The sequence below is a fragment of the Pempheris klunzingeri genome, chromosome 13 (genome assembly GCF_042242105.1).
Source record: "Pempheris klunzingeri isolate RE-2024b chromosome 13, fPemKlu1.hap1, whole genome shotgun sequence".
NCBI lineage: Eukaryota > Metazoa > Chordata > Actinopteri > Acropomatiformes > Pempheridae > Pempheris > Pempheris klunzingeri.
The window spans coordinates 13813003-13834388 of NC_092024.1; the positions used below are offsets into that span (position 1 = coordinate 13813003).

At 41.1% G+C, this 21386-nt stretch overlaps 2 protein-coding genes across 7 annotated transcripts; one reads left to right on the forward strand and one right to left on the reverse strand.

Annotated features, from left to right (window-relative positions):
• Positions 1-784: 784 nt before the first annotated feature.
• mtfr1l (mitochondrial fission regulator 1-like) lies at positions 785-7681 on the reverse strand. Of its 5 annotated transcripts, none has more exons than XM_070842687.1 (8): positions 7569-7681; positions 6491-6654; positions 6218-6325; positions 5992-6101; positions 5446-5657; positions 4183-4564; positions 2870-3031; positions 785-2725 (listed from the first exon to the last, which is right to left on the reverse strand). In XM_070842687.1, exons 2-7 carry the CDS (start codon positions 6503-6505, stop codon positions 2914-2916), a joined length of 945 nt encoding a protein of 314 aa, XP_070698788.1. In that variant the 5' UTR covers positions 6506-6654; positions 7569-7681; the 3' UTR covers positions 785-2725; positions 2870-2913. The 5 variants fall into 5 exon arrangements, with proteins under 5 accessions (XP_070698788.1, XP_070698785.1, XP_070698789.1 ...); XM_070842684.1 differs by having other exon boundaries at positions 6218-6355; XM_070842688.1 differs by having other exon boundaries at positions 6218-6304; positions 6491-6619; positions 7569-7663.
• A 764-nt stretch (positions 7682-8445) lies between these two features.
• LOC139212480 (oxidation resistance protein 1) lies at positions 8446-21297 on the forward strand. 2 transcript variants are annotated; one of them, XM_070843025.1, is made up of 16 exons: positions 8446-8519; positions 9292-9528; positions 11205-11401; positions 11677-11756; positions 13054-13191; positions 13664-13837; positions 15355-15486; positions 15578-15762; positions 15867-16276; positions 16374-16533; positions 18285-18477; positions 18595-18711; positions 19518-19670; positions 19768-19863; positions 20065-20138; positions 20246-21297. In XM_070843025.1, the coding sequence occupies exons 2-16, from the start codon at positions 9428-9430 to the stop codon at positions 20379-20381; spliced, it is 2346 nt and encodes a 781-aa protein (XP_070699126.1). In that variant the 5' UTR covers positions 8446-8519; positions 9292-9427; the 3' UTR covers positions 20382-21297. The 2 variants fall into 2 exon arrangements, with proteins under 2 accessions (XP_070699126.1, XP_070699127.1); XM_070843026.1 differs by lacking the exons at positions 8446-8519; positions 9292-9528; positions 11205-11401; positions 11677-11756 and adding an exon at positions 12701-12783.
• The last annotated feature ends 89 nt before the right edge of the window (positions 21298-21386 follow it).

The following is a 21386-nucleotide window of genomic DNA, read 5'->3' on the forward strand; positions in this document are numbered from 1 at the left end:
GTATTATACATACAATGTATTAAACTCTGTTGTAACTGCAACGACAACCACCAGAAAACACAAAGAAAATAATGTGACAATTATAGAAATACAAAAAAAAAAAATCAGACAGCACAATGTTACTCTAATTTTCATGTAGAAATGTTAGCATATTAATAAGGGATTTTCTTTAAAAGGAGTCAGCGTGAGAAGATTGACACCACTCTCATGTCTCTACTGTGAATATGACTCTTAAGCCAGAAGCTGCTTAGCTTGGCTTGGCTTCGCTTAGCTTAAAGACTGAAAACAGGGGGAAACAACTAGGCTGGCTTTCTACAAAGGTTTAAGTATTTCATCGTTTTTATCTCTAGTCTAGTGTTTGCACGTTTTTCTTTAATGTGTTTTATAGTGATGTTTGGTTTTGATGCAGTAATTTCCTCAATCCAATACAATTGTCTCATGTAGGACAATAAAATAACCTTCATTTTTTACTTAAAATATCTAAACACTTCTTTCACTACTGATTAATCTGACACTAAATGTAAAAGTAAGCTTATATTCCCATCTTGCTTTCTCAATAACTCCTGTTAATCCCAGCCACTGACACGAAACTTACTTTCAACTGGTGGAATCAATGCATCTGTATATTAATCTGTATTAAACTTGTGATTCATTTCAGAGTTTTAAACATAGACTGAAGGTTTTTATGGTGAACATCATGTTGCTCAGTATTCTGTACATCACTGCCCCCCTGTGGGGATAATTGTCACTGCAATGTCAAAAACTGTTCCCACAGACTAAACAGTCAGTTTCAAAACATCAGCCAATCTTTATTTACAAGTCCTAACATAACAAAAGACAAACATACAGTTGGTGGCAGAGGGCTTATTCCTACACACAGTCACAATGGTGGGAAACCCTTAAACCAGACAAGAAAGAAGAAAAAAAAGAAAATTCACATCAACTAAATTCTCCCCTCAACTCCTGCAAGGTTCAGCATCTCACTCAAGTACACACATACAATGAATATATTTAGACTTGCATATAGTAGTTTTTCCTCAGCTAGCTGGTTCGTACATCATCACTTTGACCAATGAGGAAATTAACTATTGAGAAGATGACTGAAGACAGGGTGAGGGCCAAGTGTAGCAAGACAAAACATACTTTAGCTCCACTGACACTCGGATGGGCACTTTCTTGTTCAATCCACACAAATTGCTTAGCAGTAACTTTTCACACTGCAAAACTATACTTAAGGATTCCCAGTCATGTAGGCATAAACATGACGGATGAAAAACAGAGTAGGAGTGATGTGTGGACGTAAAAGTGACATATCAGCAAGTCTTTTCTTGGGAGGAGTTATTTTTAAAACAAATATTCAGCAGTAACACACACACACACACACACAACGGGTTCCTAACGGTATTTGTTTGTGAGATGAAAATTGGATGGGAATCTTAATGACCATGAGGATGGAGGGCACATTCAGGAAAGGGCAGGCAGAACAAACCCATGGCACTTGAACGAACATGGGAATTAAATCAGGCATTGGAACAGGCGATAGATCTGTGGTAAGGCGTCAACAATAATATTTATCGTCATCATGACTCACACAAGCATTTCACTCTATTTTTTTTTTTCTCCCTCAAAACTCTGCATACAGAATGATATAAAAGCCATCTTACACATAAATCTGTTGTCTCTGCCCAAACTGAAATCACCACTTTTAATGTTGCATCATTAACAAAAATCATAATGGTGGTTTCATCTACCAGTTAACACATTCTACACACTGGGAAGTTTGTATCTGAGAGACCCGTACATGCTTGAATCTGTTGCTTTTAATGAAAAACAGCTTTAAATAACACGCTTCATGAAGTATTCTTCTGACTTATGCACACCAAACTTCAAACTATATCGGCAGCGTATTGTTGCTCCTTTCAGTTTGGGTTTCAAAATCAGCGTCCTGTGGTTCAGTGACTATCACTCTATATGTTAATCACAAACAAGAGGACAGGCATAAGAGGTGCAGTGAAGCAAGCAACATAGAATATATGATGCTGTGCACATTTGCAAATTCAATGCAGCAATTCAAACATCAACAGCAAGGATCTGAAGTTGTTTTACCCCCCCACACACTGTGATAAGCTACAGTACATCTCCACATGTACACTACATCCGTCTCATTTGTACATGAAATAATTTCAAGTATGTTAGAGGACTTTTTTACACAACTGAAAAACAAACAAAAAATGTTCATTTCCTTGTCTTCTGTGGAAAATTTAAAAGGAAAGGGGACTCTTGATAGCAGGGTGGATAAAAGGGCCTTTTACAGGGACATTCTTCAATTTAAGCCCATAAACTTTGTTCTAATTGTTTGAATGTCAGCTACTCCACAAATGAGCTTTAACATAATCTGAGATGCATCTAAAATTCAAAAGTAGTCCAGACAAAGAGCAAGTTTCTTGACAGCAGTGGAGCCAGTCATTCAGTGGAGTCCTCATTCAAAATAAATTTAAAAAGTACATATTTTTTTTTAGAAGTAACTGGATGCAATATGAAACTGATTATTGTTATTGAGACTTGGCTGTTCCCCCTCACACTGCACCAACGCTGTGGAGTTCACATTTGGCTTTAAATGTTTAGGACAAAGTGTTTTTTTGTTCTAACTCTGGCAGACTGCTATTGCCTTGGGTCTGAGGAGCAAGGTTGTGGATCCATGGGTACATATTCCACAGGCAAAGGCCTAAAAATAACGAGAGAGAGAAAAATACAACAACAACAACAACTAAGAACCAACAATAGAACTAAAACACACTTTCAAGGGTTAATAATAAAAAATATATATATAAAAAAAAAAACTACCATTCATTATCCTCCCCTGACTTACATGGAGCAGCAGGATCGGGTATTGATGATAAACAGGTTATCAGGCTACTTCTGTTTCACAGCAGCAGTATCTTCATCCTTCAGGACAAACTTTTTCCTCAGAGCTTCTGAAATCAGAGAGGCTGAGTCCTCCTCTCTGAGGGACGTACAGCCTCTGTTGTACCTGCAACGACACCCACGCAAAGGTTAAAATATTTCATCAACGAGAGGCTGTACAACCAGCTGTTTTAACATGTTTTATACCATGTGGTCTGGGTGAATACTTGATTCTGCTGGATGTCTGGATGTTTAAAAGTGATAATGGACACCTATTAAGTAGTTCTGGTGAAACTGTCTCTTCACTGTCTAAATTAATGTGCTGGCTGGAGCTGGCTGGAGCTGGCTGGAGTGACCATAGCAACAAGGACACAATCAGAGCCTTTGTTTTCAATTTGTTGCAGCACCTTACCAAGCTAGTTTATTTCCAACAGTGGTTGTAACGCTGGTCCTTCAGTGTCTCATCCTCTGAACACCACAATATGGAGACACATAAGCTGCAGGAAGTAGACTGAGACTTTGGATCACATGATCGCTTTCTGATCACGTCTTTGAAACTGTTTACATTAATGATCCACATTCACACGGGACAGCCGGTCGATCTGGAGCTTTTGTCTGCTATCCTGAAAAGCTGTCGCTGTGTGGAAAATCAGGGCAACAATGATATGGGGTGAAGTCAGCACAAACGATCCTCTCACATCTCACGTTAAGCCCATCGAACATGGTGTTAAAAAACCTTCTGGCTGCTTAATGTCTGGCCTGGTGCCACCGATTGTAAAATAATATTGATGTAGAGGTGGAATATATGATTGAAAGTCTGCATGAGGGCTTTTATTTAGAAAACTGACTGGATTGTCTCTGCTGTTTGTTTGTCTGACTACGCCTCTGTGCTGGTTGATGCAGTCGGGCCGCGGCGAGCGTTGGAAATAGAACTGGCGCGTATCTTTAGTAGAGAGATGGGTGGGTTTTAAAGCATTGACTAGAGTGGGCACGATGAGTTCTGGCACCTGCAGCGCAGCCGGAACGCGACTCAGGCGCCTCCAGTGGGTTTCAGCCTTTACATATCTCAGTTATTGAAAAGTGAAAAAACAAACAATTTACAGTTTTACAGGGGTTTATGTACTGGACTGTATCTTAGTCAGGGACAGTGACTTCCTGGAATCTCTGGTCACAATGACAAGACTCCTGGAGACAGGAGATGCAATGTGGAAATTATTCGACTAACACACAACGAAAAAGAAAACTCATAAAGGGCTTTGGCCCATTGAGAACTCTAACCTGTCTTTGCTCATCTTCATGCGGTTCATGTCCTTCAGGATGTCCATAACATCAGCAAAGCTGGTGGACTTCGATAGCGACACTGTATCCTCCTCTGCCTCCCGGAAGTCCATGCTGGGTCTGTCCAGGTCAAAGGTTGCTGATGCCGTCATGGAAACAGGCGGCAGAGGGTCAGGGACAAGCTCTGACACCACAGACACCACATCTTTCTCATCTTCCTCTTCCTCCTCCTCCTCTTCCTCCTCCTCCGTGACATCACTGATGACAAACGAAGCACCAGCTGTGGCAGCCGGCTGGTAGGGCACCGTCTCGAAAGGCGCCATGGAGAAGCTCATGCTTGTGTCGTCAGGAGAGAGCAGGTCAGGGGTCAGGGGGTTGGATCCTAAAAGAAAGAGGAGCAGCAGCACGGAGAAATGAGCGGCTCTGTGATTGTTGTTTAATGTAGACTGAGTTGGGCAGTGCTGAGAGGGAGAGACAGGTCCACTGAAAACGGCAAGAGCCCGAACGCCATTTCTATTTTTATCTGTCATTTCCAACGTGATTCAGGAGCTTGTGTATAGGTATGCTACTGCTGATTTCAGTAGCTCTCATCACACGTTAAGTAGGGAGAATCTATACTATCACACACAATGAAAATAATTCATGAGACAAGCATTCATTCTTGTACACCATTACCTCCCCTGAAAGCCCACACGATTCTAGGATCACATTACCTCCCTCACAGCTTAACTGCATCACTGCACAGAAAGCACACAACACTGTCACTTGGCATGAAGTCCTGGTCTACACAAGGTCCTTCCCCTGTTCACAGATCAACTCACTACACAAACCTTACTGGCCAGCTTGACAATAGCAATTCAGTCTGACAGTGAGAACACAATACAAACGAATACATGGCAGTTTCTATCATTACAACCCAGTTAAACTTTCATGAAGTGACACCCAACCGCCACTGTGCAGGAGAGATTATCTTTTACCACTGACCTACAAACTGATGCCAAGACATCTTAGTACCAAAGAGCTTTAGGAAAATCAGGGCAGCCAACTTGGCAACAGAAGGATCACAGTCACATGAAGGTAGTAACTCCGTGGTGAAACACAGGCTCAATAAAGCAATTTTAAATTTGAACTGAAGCAGCCTTCTGAAGTCTAAAGTATCAATGAGGAGGTTATCATGTTACCAGTTCTCACCAGTCCTTCATTCAAATCTAGAGTGGACATGTTTAAAATGTGTGCACTGCAATTCTTGCTTTGGTTACCTACCAGAATCACTTGCCACAATCTTGGCGATCTGTGCACGGAGTCTGCTGAGCTCGTCCTGTAGGGCAGTAGTACGGTTCAGCGCCGTCACCCCGGGCTTTCTTAGCCCCTCCATCCTCTTTCCCTCACGGCGGAAGTTGGGCACGGATGAGTTCCTGTGCAGCACCAGGAGAGGTGTGGGCCGCCATTCGTGTTTCAGAGGACGAGAGTCACTCCTGAAAACCGAACAGTGGGTGGGCAGTGTTAGTGAACTCTAACTTTTATTACCTCATAGGATTAGTCCAGCTTTTGAAGTAGGCTGCAAGTCATCTGATGTTTCTCTTTCCCTCCATCTAGTCCTCAGGAAAGTAATGATCATTTATGTTCAGTTTTTCCCACTACCTAAGGCTGCAAAAAGCAGCATAGACAGCTGAATGAATCCACAGCTCTCTGACGCAGATTCAGCAAAAATAAGACAATACAGCCCTGTGGTGCGATTAATGCAATGATGCAGTGAGTTAGTGAACTTGGCATTACTCCATAACCTTAGGGACTTATGGTGATGCTTACCGCACTCTAGCATATGTCTCCTCTTCATCTGCAACAATCCAGGCTATGTCGGCCAAGGTAGGGACCATAGGACCATCCATAGGCCGAATACTGGGCAGGCCTGGTAGTTCCTAAAGCGCAAGGACACAAGTTAATCTTATACACAAGCATTTCTATTGTAACAATAAGCAAATATCATTAATGGATAAAAAGCTATCGTGCAGGACTTATGGGACCTGAGATTTACCTGGAAGCATGCCCTTTGTGGGGGTTTGAGTGGAAGTGTGGAGCCTATTCTTCTCACAACACTACGGGTGGATCCATGAGGCTTATTCTGCCAGATAGGAATAACGTCCTGAAAAGCACATATTATACAACAATGTCTCTGCACAAAGTACAATATTCGAATATCAGTATTTAGCCTATAATTTGCTTTCCTGCACAATCATGTGAGAGAGAAGTGGTGTTAATTGAACAGTGTTAAGTAAAGATGTCCATAATAGATAGTAGACAAACTTACTGTTTCTGTTTCCATGGTGCCTGTGGGTCAGTCTCATTCGCTGGGAAGGTGCACACCGATGTTTGGTGCTAGCAGTGGCTGAAGACACAGCAGTTCAGTAAACGGATGCCATGTCAGTACGTCTGCCAACTTTTGGGATATAAATTAGTGATTAGTTAGAGCATCTGTTGAGAGAAACAAGCAGGAGGAGAACACTGCATCATTTAACCCACCAACAGGAAAAACACAGTTTAGAAATGTTAAGCTAAATGGCACAAGGTGAAATAATCATAATTGTAATAGATAATTAACTAGGCAAGTCACTTTTATTATAGTAATATGTCAAATGAAGTGGATGCGGTGGTTACACCTTCTAAATTTGTATTAAAAATGTCTCGCTATTTTGTATCATTATAAATCATATTATGATGCTTTGTATTATTAGGTGATTATTTAACATTAAAGCTGTTGGCACTGCTGAAAATGTACAATATAACCTTTATCTATTAAGTCATGTCACTGTAATAGAGATGTAAGACACACGAAAGACGGGTGAGCTTCACAGCATCCTGCCACACATAAAATATGAACAGATGAAAAGGTCCAAATTTCTTATGATGAGTTAGTTATCAGCACTGAACAATTTAATATTTAATAAATTATAAACGGACTGTAGTTAGCTTTTGCGACTTAACGCTTGCTAATGTTGATACAACTTTATCATCTCGTCGTGACCAGATCAACATATGTAGCAGCAGTGCTAACACAACCTAAGCTAGCTAACGCATCGTTACATCTTCAATTCAAAGCAGCCAACATTGTTGAGTGAAAGCGCCGGACGGCCTGACAAACATCACCGTTGATGAAACAGCCCGATGAACGCCAGACGGACAGAAAGCTGTAGTGCATTAGTGATTAGCTTCTGCTGATAGCCCGGCTGCTGTATGTACCAAACACACACACATACCGCCAGTTAGCTTTAGCAGCACCAACAACGACCCTCTGGCTGACCCTCGACTGTGACACCAACAGCGCCATTTTACGGTGACTTTCACACATCTTTACAACATACATTCAACGCTGCAAGAGCGCAACTCACGGTAGATTATGTGGGCATATAGGGAAGCTAACCCGTTCAATTGTTAGCGAGAGGCAGCTTCTCCTCTTCGTCTTTCAGAGTTGTGTTGTCGTTCATTAGGCCGGAAACACGGGCCTCCCTTTGATGTGATTTGATTGGCTGGAGCCCCGTGAACTTCCTGTATCAAATCCTGTGAGGAACTATTGGTGGCTCCATGACACACTTCCGCATACCATGATTACACCAGAGGTCTAATAGAGGGTCGCTCTGATTTAGAAGAATACAAGAGATAAGTCTTCAGCTTAACTATTAAATATTGTACGTAGCAAGACATTTTTATCTGGCACTAAGCATTGGTGGCCAAGAGAAAGACAGAAGCACTCTGATTAACCGAAAGAAAGGGGCTCTCTGATGGTCCAAAAGAAATAAGCAATGTGATTGGAAAGAGGCTGTTAAATGGGATTAAATCCTGCTGCATCTGTGTGATGCAGGAGAAAAATTAGGCAACTTTTAATTGCAAAAATATTAATTTATAAATATAAAGGCGAGCAAGGTGCATTGAATGAGAAAGAGATACTATAGGAACTTGAACAAATAACTTAAGTAAACAACATAGAAGTAATACGATAATAAATTAATAACTTAAAATAAATAAACAAAAGAGAAAGGGGACTTTGGATTCCGCAGATATTTTCAATGATCTCTGAGGAGAAACTTGACATGTTTTCTTTACATCAGTCTCACAGACAAGATGTCTGAAGACAAGATGATTCACTCCCACCTACTTCCGGTTTCGCTGTAGTCTGCCGTCGGTGAGGAACTATCTTGACAATCGGCGCGATGGCGCTTTAAGCGCTGGGCGGAGCTTGAATATTGAACTTGTTACTGTTGTCTGCAGTGATATCACAACACTGCAATATGAGGACGCGCTCATATGACCGCCACCCATCTCCATCCCTAGGCAAGACGCAGGTCAGTAAAGATACTGCTCAGTTTACCTGATGCTCCCATAACTCCCTCATCTCTGCTGAGGAGCTGCTGATGTAATATTTTTTTTTCTGCCATAGCAGCAGTCTCGATCATTATGTTCTGTCGTCTGAAATGCTTACTTCCTCCACGGGAATTATTGCCCTGTAGCATATACAGGAAGCAAATTGTGATCACTTTTTTTTTTACATCATATGAGAGAGTGAGGGATGCAGAACAACGCTACACTAACCCTGTTGTATCTGTTAATTCAGACATGACAGACAAGTCACCACCCAAGGGATGTGTCATGAGCTGCCAAAATTAGGCTTTTTTTCCGGGATGTGGCCAGATGCATTTCCATGGCATCATATGAACATAGTCCATAGTAGTCATGTCTAAACACATCAGTGCATCAGTAAGAGAAAGGCAATACAATATTTGATCCATTATATTGATATGCAACAATAACTTGCTTCACATCATTATAGAAATGTTTAAGGTTAAACTATTCATAAGTGTAAAGTGAACCTCATTCTGCAGCCATGTACCAGGAGCTCAGACTCATTGATTGCAAGCACATTCCCACACACTAATTATATGGATTGATTGACAGTTTAATTGAATTGGAAACCTGGCTCCTTTATTTTGTTAAATGTCTGACTCACTTCCTTATGGGGTCATGTGCCTGCAGGTATGACTTTTACCTCCTTCTCTCTCCCTCTGTCAAGATGTTTGTAAAATCAGCCCACATTTTATGACTTATTGTCTCATGTAGGTGTAGCTGTAACTGGGACAAAAGGTAGGCATGGGGAATAAACGGAGGAGGAGGGATGCCAGTTGAGCCCTGCATCTCTCTGCAACTACCACCGCTGCCAGCATCAGAGTAAAAAAGAAAAAGAAAAAAACAGGAAATGGCTCAGTCTGTGAGGAGGCCGGAGACTATAGGAGCCATGGACCACGAGCCCCAGAGGGACAAGACCAGGACCAGCTACTTTGGCAACGTCAAGACCAGGTCAGGCCTCTAAACACATGGATTACTGGAGAGGAAACAAAGGGGAAAGCTCTAAGCAGACATGTGACATGTTTGGCTGGCATTTGCTTCTCAGATTTAAGCACGTCACAATTCAGTCTTTCATAATTCTCTGTTAATTTCATAAGTAGGGTGACATGTCATGCCTCACTACAATACAAAGGGGAATGCTTTTTGTTGCACATTTTCTTCCGCTGTTTGCATCCTCTGTCACTGAGGGACTCCATCAGAGAACATTTTTTGGTCGACAGCTACGGCATCTTAGCCTGAGCTTGCATCCCGACGCATCACAGGCAACTCCCACTCCCCTATAAATAACTCTGATTGGACTGTGAACGCTGCTCGATACAGTTACTCACACTTAAAATACTGTAAACAGTGAATCTTTGCAACCCTGCCATTAAAGGAAAAAATAGTTTTTGACTGCTGCACGGACATTCAATCTTGACCTTAAACATCAGCATATGTACAGAAACAATCTAAGCTTAAAGAGTCTGAATGAAGACTGGGAGATGTGGTCGAAAGCCAGTAAGGGGACCTTTGATCTTAGATTATTATGTTGTTGTTTTGTTATATAGAGTGATTTAGCCACTGAAATGGATTTGCAGCTTTTCTCCATCTTATTTGATACTGAATTGAATATCTTTGGGTTTTTGACTGCTAAACAAAGGGAGCAGTGTGTTTCTACTGCTTTACAGGCAGCGAATAAAGGCAACAATACAATTACTATATAAGTCTAGTGAAGTAATATAGTGTATTTAATGGGACAAAAGGGTGATTTATGGTTTTATGGCTGTGTTCTACATTAAAATATAAAAACATTTAGATGGAAAGTTATAATTAAAGTTAATTAAATTAGGGCCGGTATAAAGAAATCGAGATAAGACAGGTGAAGAGGGGACACCGACAGGCTAGACGGGTTGAAACAAAAGCATGGATAATCATTTCTGTGTCAACTTGAGAGTGAGCAAATCTGAATCGCCAGCCGGTAGAAACAGGAAAAAACAAAACACTTCACATGCTTTTCAATAGATAGTACCAGGTCAAATGTGACGCCTGCATTTCTGAGTGTGGATTCAACAGATGAGGAGAAAGCAACTGAGGCCTGTATCAGGACAGCAGGTCTTCATTGTCTGATTTCCTGCTTTGGTCAGCCATTTGTTTTGTTTTTATTTTTGTTTGCATTCAAAATCATTATAATCATGAATCAGTCTGAATTAGCTTAATGGATTAGTCGATTGACAGAAAATTTATGTGAACTACATTGACAATCAGGTATCAGTAGAGAGTCATTTGATCAAGAAAAGTGCCAACTGGCTCCTTTTTCCCAAGAGTATTGTACTTTTTTTTATTTAACCCTTCAACCTCCTCGACCATATGGTAGAGCAGAAGGTTAAAGGGTTAATGATCTTATCAAGAGTCTAATCTTTATTTAGAATAATAGTTGGAACCCAAATGTAAATTCTGTTTGAAGGTGAAATCGTACCTTTAAACACTAGAAGCGCATGCAGTTAGTCGTGACATGCCTTCAGCGTTTTCATAATACATTCAGATATATGATGTGTTCAGATAAATATGTGTGGGCAGATGTGTAACCTACGTAAATACACCATAATGGTAATTGGTTTTTTCTGATTTTTCTGCTCTCTCTCCCTCAGGCTGGGATCCAAGCTCCCTCCTGGCGTCTCTCAGCCTCCGCAGTTCGCCAAGCGGCCCTGGGAGACTCAGCCTCAGGCCCGCGTGATGCAGGAGCCTGCGGCCAGCAGCCAGTGTCAGCAGCAACCCATCGTGGGTCGACCTCTCAACCACATCCCCCACATTAGAAACCCCAAACTGCGGCAGTACTACCTGCAAGGTGCTCCTGCAGTGTTTCATATCCCCACGCGGGGAGCAGGCAGTTTGCATCAAGTAGAGGCAAAGTGGTTCCAGCTTGAATTTACATTTTATAATTCTCACACAGGGCCTGCTGGCAATTCTGTTTTTGCATAAAGTTATTTTCATATAGAGAGGAACGCAAAGCAAATGAGCTGTAGCATAATCCTGTTAGGAAATAGTGGTGTGGCTTTGCTTCCTCATACTTGTGCTGTGCTCAGGATGTGTGACAGAAATGTTTGTTTTTTTTCTTCACAGGAACGTCATGGGATATAAACAATACCGCAGTGAAGCAAGAGTGCATGAGTGGACCGTCAGATGACAGTGCAAGCAGCAGGGCGAGTCTCATGCTTTAGTTTATTGCCTTTTCAGACTTTGTTGTACTTGTTGTGTGCATCGAGGAACTCAGCTGTGGAAAGAGAAAAACTGGGAAGTTGGGACGTGATGGACAGATCCGGGATTTATTGCCGCAGCTATGTGTTACCTGATTAGGACTGCTAGAGCGAACACGTTGGTGCTGTTTAATCGGTTTCACAATTTATGGTCTTGAGAGAGTTAGATAAAGAGTGTCAAAGGTTCAGATGAGCTGAGTGTCAGAGCTGTCAGAGCCGTTCTTCAATGCCATGGGAAAGCAGAGCCTGTTTCAGAGCTTCTACAACAACTACAGCCGCAGGAATGTGCATTCAGATGTTTGTTCGAAGGTATTTCTCAGCTGCTGAGATGAAGTATGAATGGCGGAAAAAAAGGAAAGAAACTGTTGACTATTCAGTCTGCCTGTGATAGTCTCTTTTTTATCATGAATCTGGAAAGGGTGTTAGTGCTCATTACGAAGTGCTCTACTCTGATTTGCTTGACATTTGCGTGGAAACTTACCATATCATCCTTATTAAGCCATTAACCTTTTGCGGTTTGTATTAGAACGGTAGATTAAATATTAGAAATGCCTTTCAGAGTGAATATTGAGATTAAAAGGGGGGATTTTATATGCACAACTTCCTTTTTATACTCCTGGCTTGTGTTTGCGTTGCATATATATATATATATATATATATATATATATATATATATATATATATATATAAAAACATATAGACATAGTTTATGCCTAGACAAGCGCACTTATACACATCCATACACACCCACACAAAAGCACACATGTGGTCTGTGGTCACATAATCTGTCAGCTGCTAGTAATCTAATTTAGGTCAATGGATCCATCTGTCACAGATACACTTTCAACTCTGCAACTGGATGAAACGATAATATGTTTTATTCACAGGTTCTCATCCAATCTGATCTGATTGGCTTACTGATGTAGGGAGCACACAGTGAGATGTGCACAAGAAATGTCAGTGGGTGTCAGCGGTAATTATATTAAACTAGCAGTTAGTAGAGCTCTTTCATATTACATTTAATATTGTAAAAAATGCTGTGCAGGAGTTTACTCATTGGTGTAGAACTGAAAGATATTTTCCAAAGGGTGCAAACTGATAAACCGCAATTTCTAAGCAGAATATGCTGTTCACTCCAAAATAAACTCCATTGTCTTAACTTAACTTAACTTCACTTCTTGTGATCTTGTTTGTGATCAGATTTGAGCTTCTACTGAAAATGTTTTTTTTCTTTTTGTTGCAGGGTCTCCCTGGGGACACAGTGTTCAGCATCTCATCTCAGTTCAACACTAACAGTACATCCTCAGCAGGAGAGGGCAAGATGAATCACCATGCCTCTTCACATTTACCCTCCTCATCTGCTGCACTCATCCACAGAGAGGTAAGAGTGAAATGTAAGCACATGACGGTGTCTGACATGCGACACACTTATTAAGTATGTGAGTGAAGGGATGGAAATCTTTGTCTGCTATTGTTGACTGATTTTACAGGCAAAACTTTCCACTCTCAGTCTTCAGCTGCAAGCATTCTGCTTCAGGCAGGATGTGTGTTTCTTTATCGTAAACCCATTCAGGCAATAAATACCTCAACCTATCGCTGTGAACAAACTCAGACAGATAATGTACTGTATGTACTCTCTAGTCACTGTAATGTGATAAATTAAAGTGCATTGTAGCTGTAAATATGTGCTTCTTAGCCACAACCGTCATGTGTCACCTGAAGCTAAGATTTGACTACAAACAAGGAGAAATGAGGAAATGCAGGCCTGTAGAAACAGGAAGTAGTCAGTCCTGTCACTGGGTTGTATCTATTTCAGTGTCAGAGCTATTCTTACCATGGCTTCCATTCTGCAGCAGCTGGTCGTTCCAAAGGGTAAAACCACTAGCCAAGGATCACCTCAACCAGAACTGGACTCAGACTCTGATCCCAAGCCGAAGGGAGAGGTGGAGGCAGATCAAGACTCTTTGGAGACGCTTGCCGCTCAACCTCAGTCCCCGTCACCAGAGGCAGAATATGACAAACTACTGGTAAGTAGGAAAAATAAGTTCTGCAATTTGGAAATCACTTATTTTGCATTATCCTAAAGTTGAAGTAAAGTGAAGAGCAGTCGTGGACATTTAACTAAAGTACTGGACTTAAGTACAGTTTTGAGGTACATAGGTATTTCCAGTTTATTATACTTTATGCTGCATTTAAGAAGGAAATATTGTACTTTACTACACTACATTTGTTAGACCGCTGTAATAACTTTTCATATCGGCATTTTAGGATTTTGGAAGATTTGACATAAAAAACACACGATAAAATACGTAACAATAAAAGACTAGACTAGACTTTTGACTTTTGCCACAGAGAGTTGTCACCTGTTTCCCTTTAAACATCTCAGATGTTTTCATGTAAATAACTGTTAAAACGTTTCACAACAAAGTCAAAGATTAGATCAAATATGTGTAGCAGAAGAGTTTTTTTCTTCTTTTCTGCCCCTTTAATTATCTGGTGACCCCTCATCCTCTTCTCTTATGACTCTTTAGGTTGAATGAATGAATCCTTAGGTTGGGATCCAACTAACAAAATAATAATAAACAATCTTACTTTAAATAACTGCTTACACACTGATGCATCAGTGTTAACAATAATGTTAAGAACATACCAGTCAAACCAAATAACAAGTCCTTTTACGTTTATACTTAAGGTAAATTTTTCTGCTAATCCTTTTAGGATTTTGAAATCAGGATTTTTACTTGTAATGGAGTATTTCAGACTTTTAGTATAGGTGCATTTACTTTACTAAGTAAAGGATCTGAGTACCTTAGCAGGATGAAGTGCGTGAAAGGAAAGTAGTAACACAATGATTCTTTCCATTTAAACACATGTATGACTTTTCATGTTAAAGGGATCACCATGCATTTCTCCCAGATGTTAGACAGTCACTAGCTGAAGAAAAATGAGCTGAGGAGGTTTCATAATAGATCAGATGAACAGAACATGTTGCTCTGGAAACAAGCAACAAAACAAGACACGGTAATCAAGACATCAAGACATTAAAAAACCATATTGCTGGGGGAGAATTATGTAGAGAGCGAGCATGAAAATTGGACACTTTAGTTTCTCATGTAGTCTGTGTGTGCGCATTGAATTATGGAGCTCTTTAGGAATGGAGACAAAGGTGTTTCCATCACACAGAACTTTTTATAGACAAAAGAATCACATGAAAGATTTTTCTGATCATGTTCTTGATTTATCCATTAATCACTTGGTCTGAAAAACACCAGAAAATAGTAAAAATATCCACCACAGTTTGCCAAAGCCCAGCTTAACTTGTCAGCATTCCAGACTGTAACCCAAATATTGTTAATTTATTATGATAAATAACTAAGGAAACCAGCAAATATTTTCTTTTTCAAAGCTAGAACCATTACATTTGCTTTAAATATTTGAACGCTTAATCAATTATCAAAATAGTTGTCAGTTAAACATTTTGGTTCTTATTTTAGCATAAGGCGCATTTTGTCGGTAATGCTGACACATTATGTGATGCTGACAGGATGTGGAGGCGGTGCCGATGCCTGACGGACAGCTCTGCTTATTGGCTCTGCCACCAGAGTGCTGTCAGGGGGACGGACCAGAGGCCATGCAGTACCTCAAACTGTTTTGTCGCTACATAACAGACCGTAAGGTGGGTGTGAACAGCACCTCTGTCAGATCTCAGTTTTCTACACCGGCAGGTATTTCTGGGCCAACATCAGCCTTTTCTCTGTCTGTGTTAGGGTGTGGTCTCAGGGATCCTGCTGGTGACGTCTAATAAGATCTTCTTTGACCCATGTAAGACACATCCTCTGGTGAGGGAACATGGCTGCGAGGAATACCTCCTGTCGTGCTCTGTCGACAGTCTGGCGTCTGTCTCCTTCTTCTCTGACATTTCACATGTTCACTTCAACACGTCCCAGCAGAGGTCAGCAATGATTCACCGTTCCTAAACAACACACACACACACACACACACAGACTCAGACTACATGAAGCTAATGCAAGTATGTTTTTATTCATTTTTTACCAGGAGAAAAGGAAAGAAAATTTTCCAGAAGTTGAAAACCACCAAAAGGCGCGCAGGCAGCCTCCCAAACCAAAAAGTGGAGTCAGTCCCTGCTCTGGTGTCTGTGGCTCCTTCAGATTTGTCCAGTCTGGCTCTGAGCCTGACCAAAGAGGTTTCTGGGGAGGAGGAGGACGAGGAGGAGGAGGAGGAGGTAGAGGAGGCAGAGAGCAGAGACATGGCGGAGGCTGAGGGGGAGTTTGACAGCAGCTCGCTGGAGGTGCTGTCAGAGGCGTCTGTAGGGGTCCTGGGAGTGGCTGTTCTGAGCAGTGCTGCCACCTTCTGCTGTGGAGGTCAGGAGGCGGTGAGTAAAGTGAAGACGGAGCTGCTGCACACCGATGAAACAGACAGGTCCTCTGTGAAGAGTCAGACTGCAGGTACGAATGTGAGTTCTGATCTGTCTGAAAGATAATTTATTCTGTTGGTTTCATTTTCTTTACCTTTGGCCCGTTCTTGCTCTCTGCTTGCGTCCAGTGTCTCGGAAGCCCTCAGCAAGAAGTCCTGGGAGTCTGATGTTTGTGCGGCTGCGGGTTCAGCCATCTGCAGGGAAGAAAAAGGGTGTAGGAGGCCTTCAGCTGGGGTCGGCCAAAGCTTCACCAAGAAGGGATGCCTGGTTCACCCTTTCACAAGAAAGGTACAGTAACTAATGGCAGAGGCATGCACATCACAATGCACCGATGTGGAACATAAACCAGTGTGTATTTTCGACACCTCTGGACAGGTTTTTCTCAGTGTAACAGGCTGAAGGATGATCTGGTGTTCTCGTAAACTCTCAGACAAGTTAATTTTGATTAGTCCGAGGAATTGTACAAATTCAGTCCAGCTAGCAGAATATTTAGTTTTCTTGTGTCAGGGGTATGGTTTACTAAACACATGCAAACCCACATGTAAGTGTTCTAATTATTTAAGTAAATAACAAATGAAAGTGAGAGCAATAATTCTGGTACTTTTAATTGTAGTATAAGCAGTAGTGGAAGAAATACTCTTAACGTAGTAAAAGTAGTAACCTAGCTTTTGTGCAAAATGTAGAACTACTTCAACTCAACTCAAATGTCGGACTGTGTATACGACACTGAAAGAGGCAGAAATTAGACACCAAACCCTCTGCTGCAGCTGCAGTGAGATGGTTAGATCGGCGTTTCTACATCTATCAGGTTGTCCTTCATAGCACTGTTACTGAAAATAAAACGGGAGCAAAGATCTGGGTTAAAAACACTTTCCGGTTTCGGTTTCCTTTGGCTTTCGGCTATTCATAGTAACAAATACTATTTATTTAGTGATGTTATTTCATATCAGAATCTGTAAAGTTTTGTAGTTGGTATTTCTATCACTGAAGAAGCAGTTGAACTAATAATGATATACAGTATTTCCTAGAACCTGGTCTTTAAATTTGAGTCCTTCCTTCCTTGAGTGTGTGCCCCAGTTTTCTAGACCCGTCACAAGCTTAGATGTCGATTTTAGTCCACAGTATGGGTCAAGCTCCAAAAACACTGGATACTGCATTTCCCATAATGCAACTCAGTAGCATCCTTCATTTGACTGTCGCTACCCTCTAAATACTTCATGCAAACCCCACACATCCAGTTTGGAGTTCATGTCTTCTGTTAAAAGTTAATATGAATATTAACATTTTCCGTCTGCTTGTGAAGGTCAGACTGGTGACTTCAGTTGAATATTTACACTGTCCACTAAACTCTCGTTATCAAAACATAAACATTGATTTGACTACAGTGAAAGTACAAAGGTGAGAGGGCCAGTATGGCCCCTAAACAGTAACTATTTAACAGTGTTGAGAGGTAACTAAAAACAATTATTTGAGTACTGTAGACTTGAGCATTGAGTGTTTATGGTATGGTATTCATGGCATTCTTCTATTCCATTAAATTTCAATGGAAATATTGTGCTTTTAAGTAGTAGAATTTAATTCACAGCTACAGTCACTAGTTACTTTCTAGACCAAGAACATTGTAATCTGAATTAAACTACCCCATTAAATTAGTTTGAAGCAGTTAAATTAGCTTCACCAGCTACAACAATGAATTACTGCTCACATGTTAAAATTTCAATGCAGGCTTTTTATAGTGTGGCATTGCTACTTTTATACAAAGTGAATGATCTGAATGCTTCTTCGATATAATATTTAACCCTACCTCATGAGGTTAGAGAACTCCAATAAAATATCTCAATTAACAGGAAGATAACTGTGCACTTTTCTGCCGTTCTAAACTTTCCTCTACAAAAGCTGCTGAGAACAACACTCATCAGTTAAAGCTGACTCACTCATTAAAGCTCATTAAAAGCACGAGTTATTAATTAAAAGTGTCTCCTCCTGGTAAAGCCTCATTTTCAGCATGTCTGAGCGACTGCTTTCTGCTCCCCCTGCAGCTCCGACGAGCTGTTTGCCTACCTTACACACTGCCGGCCAGACTTGTGTATACTTGAGGGAGGAGAAGAGGAGGGGGAGGGGGGCCGCGACGAAGAGGAGTTTGTGCTCATTGAGGACAAAGAGGAAGAGGAGGAGGACAAGGAGGAGGAAGGGGTGTTTCAGAGGCACCGCAGCTCAGGGGACGACTGGGAGGTGAGTGAGCTTGTTTCAGTCTTCACAGGACCAACAAGACGGAAACAACTGTGCATAAAGATGAAATGAGTTCAGTGTGTTTAGTTTTGTTTTTAACGCATCAGTGTTTTTTTGCAGATGGTGTTGATGGAAGAGAGTGGGGACAAGCCGACCCTGATTGCCGACAGGGACCCTGAAGGACTCCAAAATATTGTAGAGAACAGCCACATTTTAGAAGATTCACATGTCAGAGAGGTGGGTGACAGAATAACACACTCTTCACACACATCTCCAGTTTGAACCATTAAAACTTCACCTGTTTCTTACTTTTAACAATAAAAAATATGAATGGTCAATTCAAAAATCATATTGACAGTATTTTTGACTAACTGCGATTTTGATTGGACTTTGAGACGTTAGTAATGTATGAATCAGTTGCTAGGAAACATCCGTACTGCTGTCCAATCAAAAGTTATCAACTCTGTAAAGAGGAAGTCACTGTAACATCACCAGCTTTAATGTAAATATAAAACAGTTTTAGGGGGCCATTACACTTGAATGTAAGTATGACAGTTTTATTTATGTGTGCACACAAGGGAAAAGTGTGTTTCAAAAATAATTGTATTTATGCAGTTTAGAGGTAGAAGTAAATATTTAGTCCATTTAGTCTAACAGCTTATACATTAGCGAGCTAGTTTAGTCAGTTCAGTCAGCTATTCAATAGTAAACTACACCTGTGGAGTAGATATTTAACAACTGATCTCTAAGTAAGAACTAGTTTGTGTGGTGCAGCTTGATTTATTTTAGAGATAAGTGCATCTCTATTTAATAATCAGTTACGGTACACAGTTCAGAAGAGCTGGTGAGGGTGTCTTCGGGGCCAGAGAGGAAGAGTAGGCTGTTTGCTGTGTAGATCAAAAGCCTCTAAAATACCTTTCCTAACTCACACACAGATGCTACCTGTGTGACCAGCATTTATGTGCCAGCATCTGTTCACGTTTATGCTGCTTCCCTCCTTCCCTTTGTTAAATGTTTCTCCCCTCCTTTCATCTTTGTCGCAGCTATGTAAGGAGCTTCCCCCAAGGACAGTTGGCCACATGTGGCAGCTGGCGTACAGTATGTCCCGTCACGGCGCCAGCCTCAAATCCCTCTATAGAAAGCTCAGTACCACAGACTCCCCTGTGCTTATTGTCATCAAGGACGCACTTGATGAGGTAAGACGCACTGTATGTCATCTCTAAAGTCAATTATAGCTGTTGTGATGTCGTTTGTTTGTGATTGTTGCTGTCTCTTGTGGCTTACCTTCATCAGATATTCGGGGCCTTCCTTTCTCACCCTCTGAGGCCCAGCGAGACGTTCTACGGCACTGGAGAAACGTTCCTCTTCATGTTGCATCCTCGCTTCAAGGTACGCCTCCTGACAGTAACAACAGCCAGTTGATAAAATATCCGTTTAACATACCAAATTTTGCATTTTGTCCAAGGTCAAATTGACAGAAAGACATTGCTTCAATTACATCACAAGGGCCAGAGCTAAAAATGTAGTAAGTTTTCTGTTTGTGAAGCACAAAACAGTTCTGTGGTGAATGCTTCTGCCTTTTCTCTGCAGTGCTTCAGATGGACTGGAGAGAACTCCTTTTTCATTAAAGGAGACTTAGACTCTTTTGCCATTGGTGGAGGCAGGTAATATTTTTACACTACTTCCTCTCTTGAATTCAATTTTATGTACTCTGTACTCTCTGGAAACTATTTGGAAACTCTTTACTACTCTTTGTCTCTTCTTCCTGTAGTGGTCACTTTGGTCTGTGGGTGGATGAGAATCTGTACCTGGGTCGCAGCAGCCCCTGCTACACCTTCAATAACTGTTGCCTCTCAGAAAGTGACGACTTCCGAATCATGGAGCTGGAGGTGTGGACGTTCAGCTGAAGACATTTCCTCTTTGACTCGTCCCTGCCGATCAGCTTTATCAAGACAGCATTTATCACTGAGCAAAAACAAATGCAGCCGCACCTTCATTTCATGGTTACATTCGTGTAAACCTAAACAACCATGAACTGCTGGATTTATCCATGTGACTGAGTACTGTGGATTTTTAATTTCAGTGAACAGAAATGAGCTTGCTGAAACAGCTCGCTGTCCCAGAGTGGGTTTAATGGTGGACTGTCTCACAGTTGGCTCATTCCTGTGGGTTTGGCAACTAGACCAAGTTTCTGATGCGAGTGGAGCTGAACTGGATGCTCTGAATCACCATTTTTAAATGGAGTATATTACAAGTCTCAGAGACTGCACTTTGCTTTTAATGTGAATCAATAGCTACATATCTCATCGTTAATGATGCCAACGTGATGGTACACCTGTCTTAAGAGGTAATGCATGTCCCCACTTTCATATAACTGTGGAGTCAATCCTGGAAGTTTTAGACACATTTTAGCCTCCTTATGAGTGGAGTTCTCTATTGGAAACCAAACTGCTTCTGCACAGTCACACAAATACATGTTCCCTTCATCAGACACCAATCATTTTTATGGATTTTCATCAATCAGTGTCACAAACAGCAGAAATAAGCACTGAAAACAATCATGTAATCACGCTCCACTTTGAGAGAAGCTTCTCAACTGAAGAACATCTGTAAGGATCTTAGAGCATCATTAATGACGATCTGAACTCTTTTCATATCGAGCGCTGACTCATACACCACTGTGGTTTCTGAACATGAGAGAAAAAGCTTGAGAATTGCTTCAAATTAATGCAATTTTGTCTCAATTCAACTGTATCTGTGACATGTTCTCTCTCCGAAAGCCTGGTCTACTTTGTATAACTTGTAGATTAGTCAATAAAAATCAGCACAAAGTGACAATTTAAACTCTGAAGACATTTGTATGACTGACAAACTGTGCAAGATGTTTCCAAAAACAACAAACAATCCATTTT

Coding starts and splice junctions, on each gene's coding strand:
- LOC139212480 (XM_070843025.1), top strand. CDS start 9,428: ATGGCTCAGTCTGTGAGGAGGCCGGAGACTATAGGAGCCATGGACCAC. Junction 16,277..16,373: donor TGTGAAGAGTCAGACTGCAG/GTACGAATGTGA, acceptor GCTTGCGTCCAG/TGTCTCGGAAGCCCTCAGCA. Junction 19,671..19,767: donor TCAAGGACGCACTTGATGAG/GTAAGACGCACT, acceptor TACCTTCATCAG/ATATTCGGGGCCTTCCTTTC.
- mtfr1l (XM_070842684.1), bottom strand. Junction 4,565..5,445: donor GATTGTGGCAAGTGATTCTG/GTAGGTAACCAA, acceptor TCTTTCTTTTAG/GATCCAACCCCCTGACCCCT. Junction 3,032..4,182: donor ATGAAGATGAGCAAAGACAG/GTTAGAGTTCTC, acceptor GTGTCGTTGCAG/GTACAACAGAGGCTGTACGT.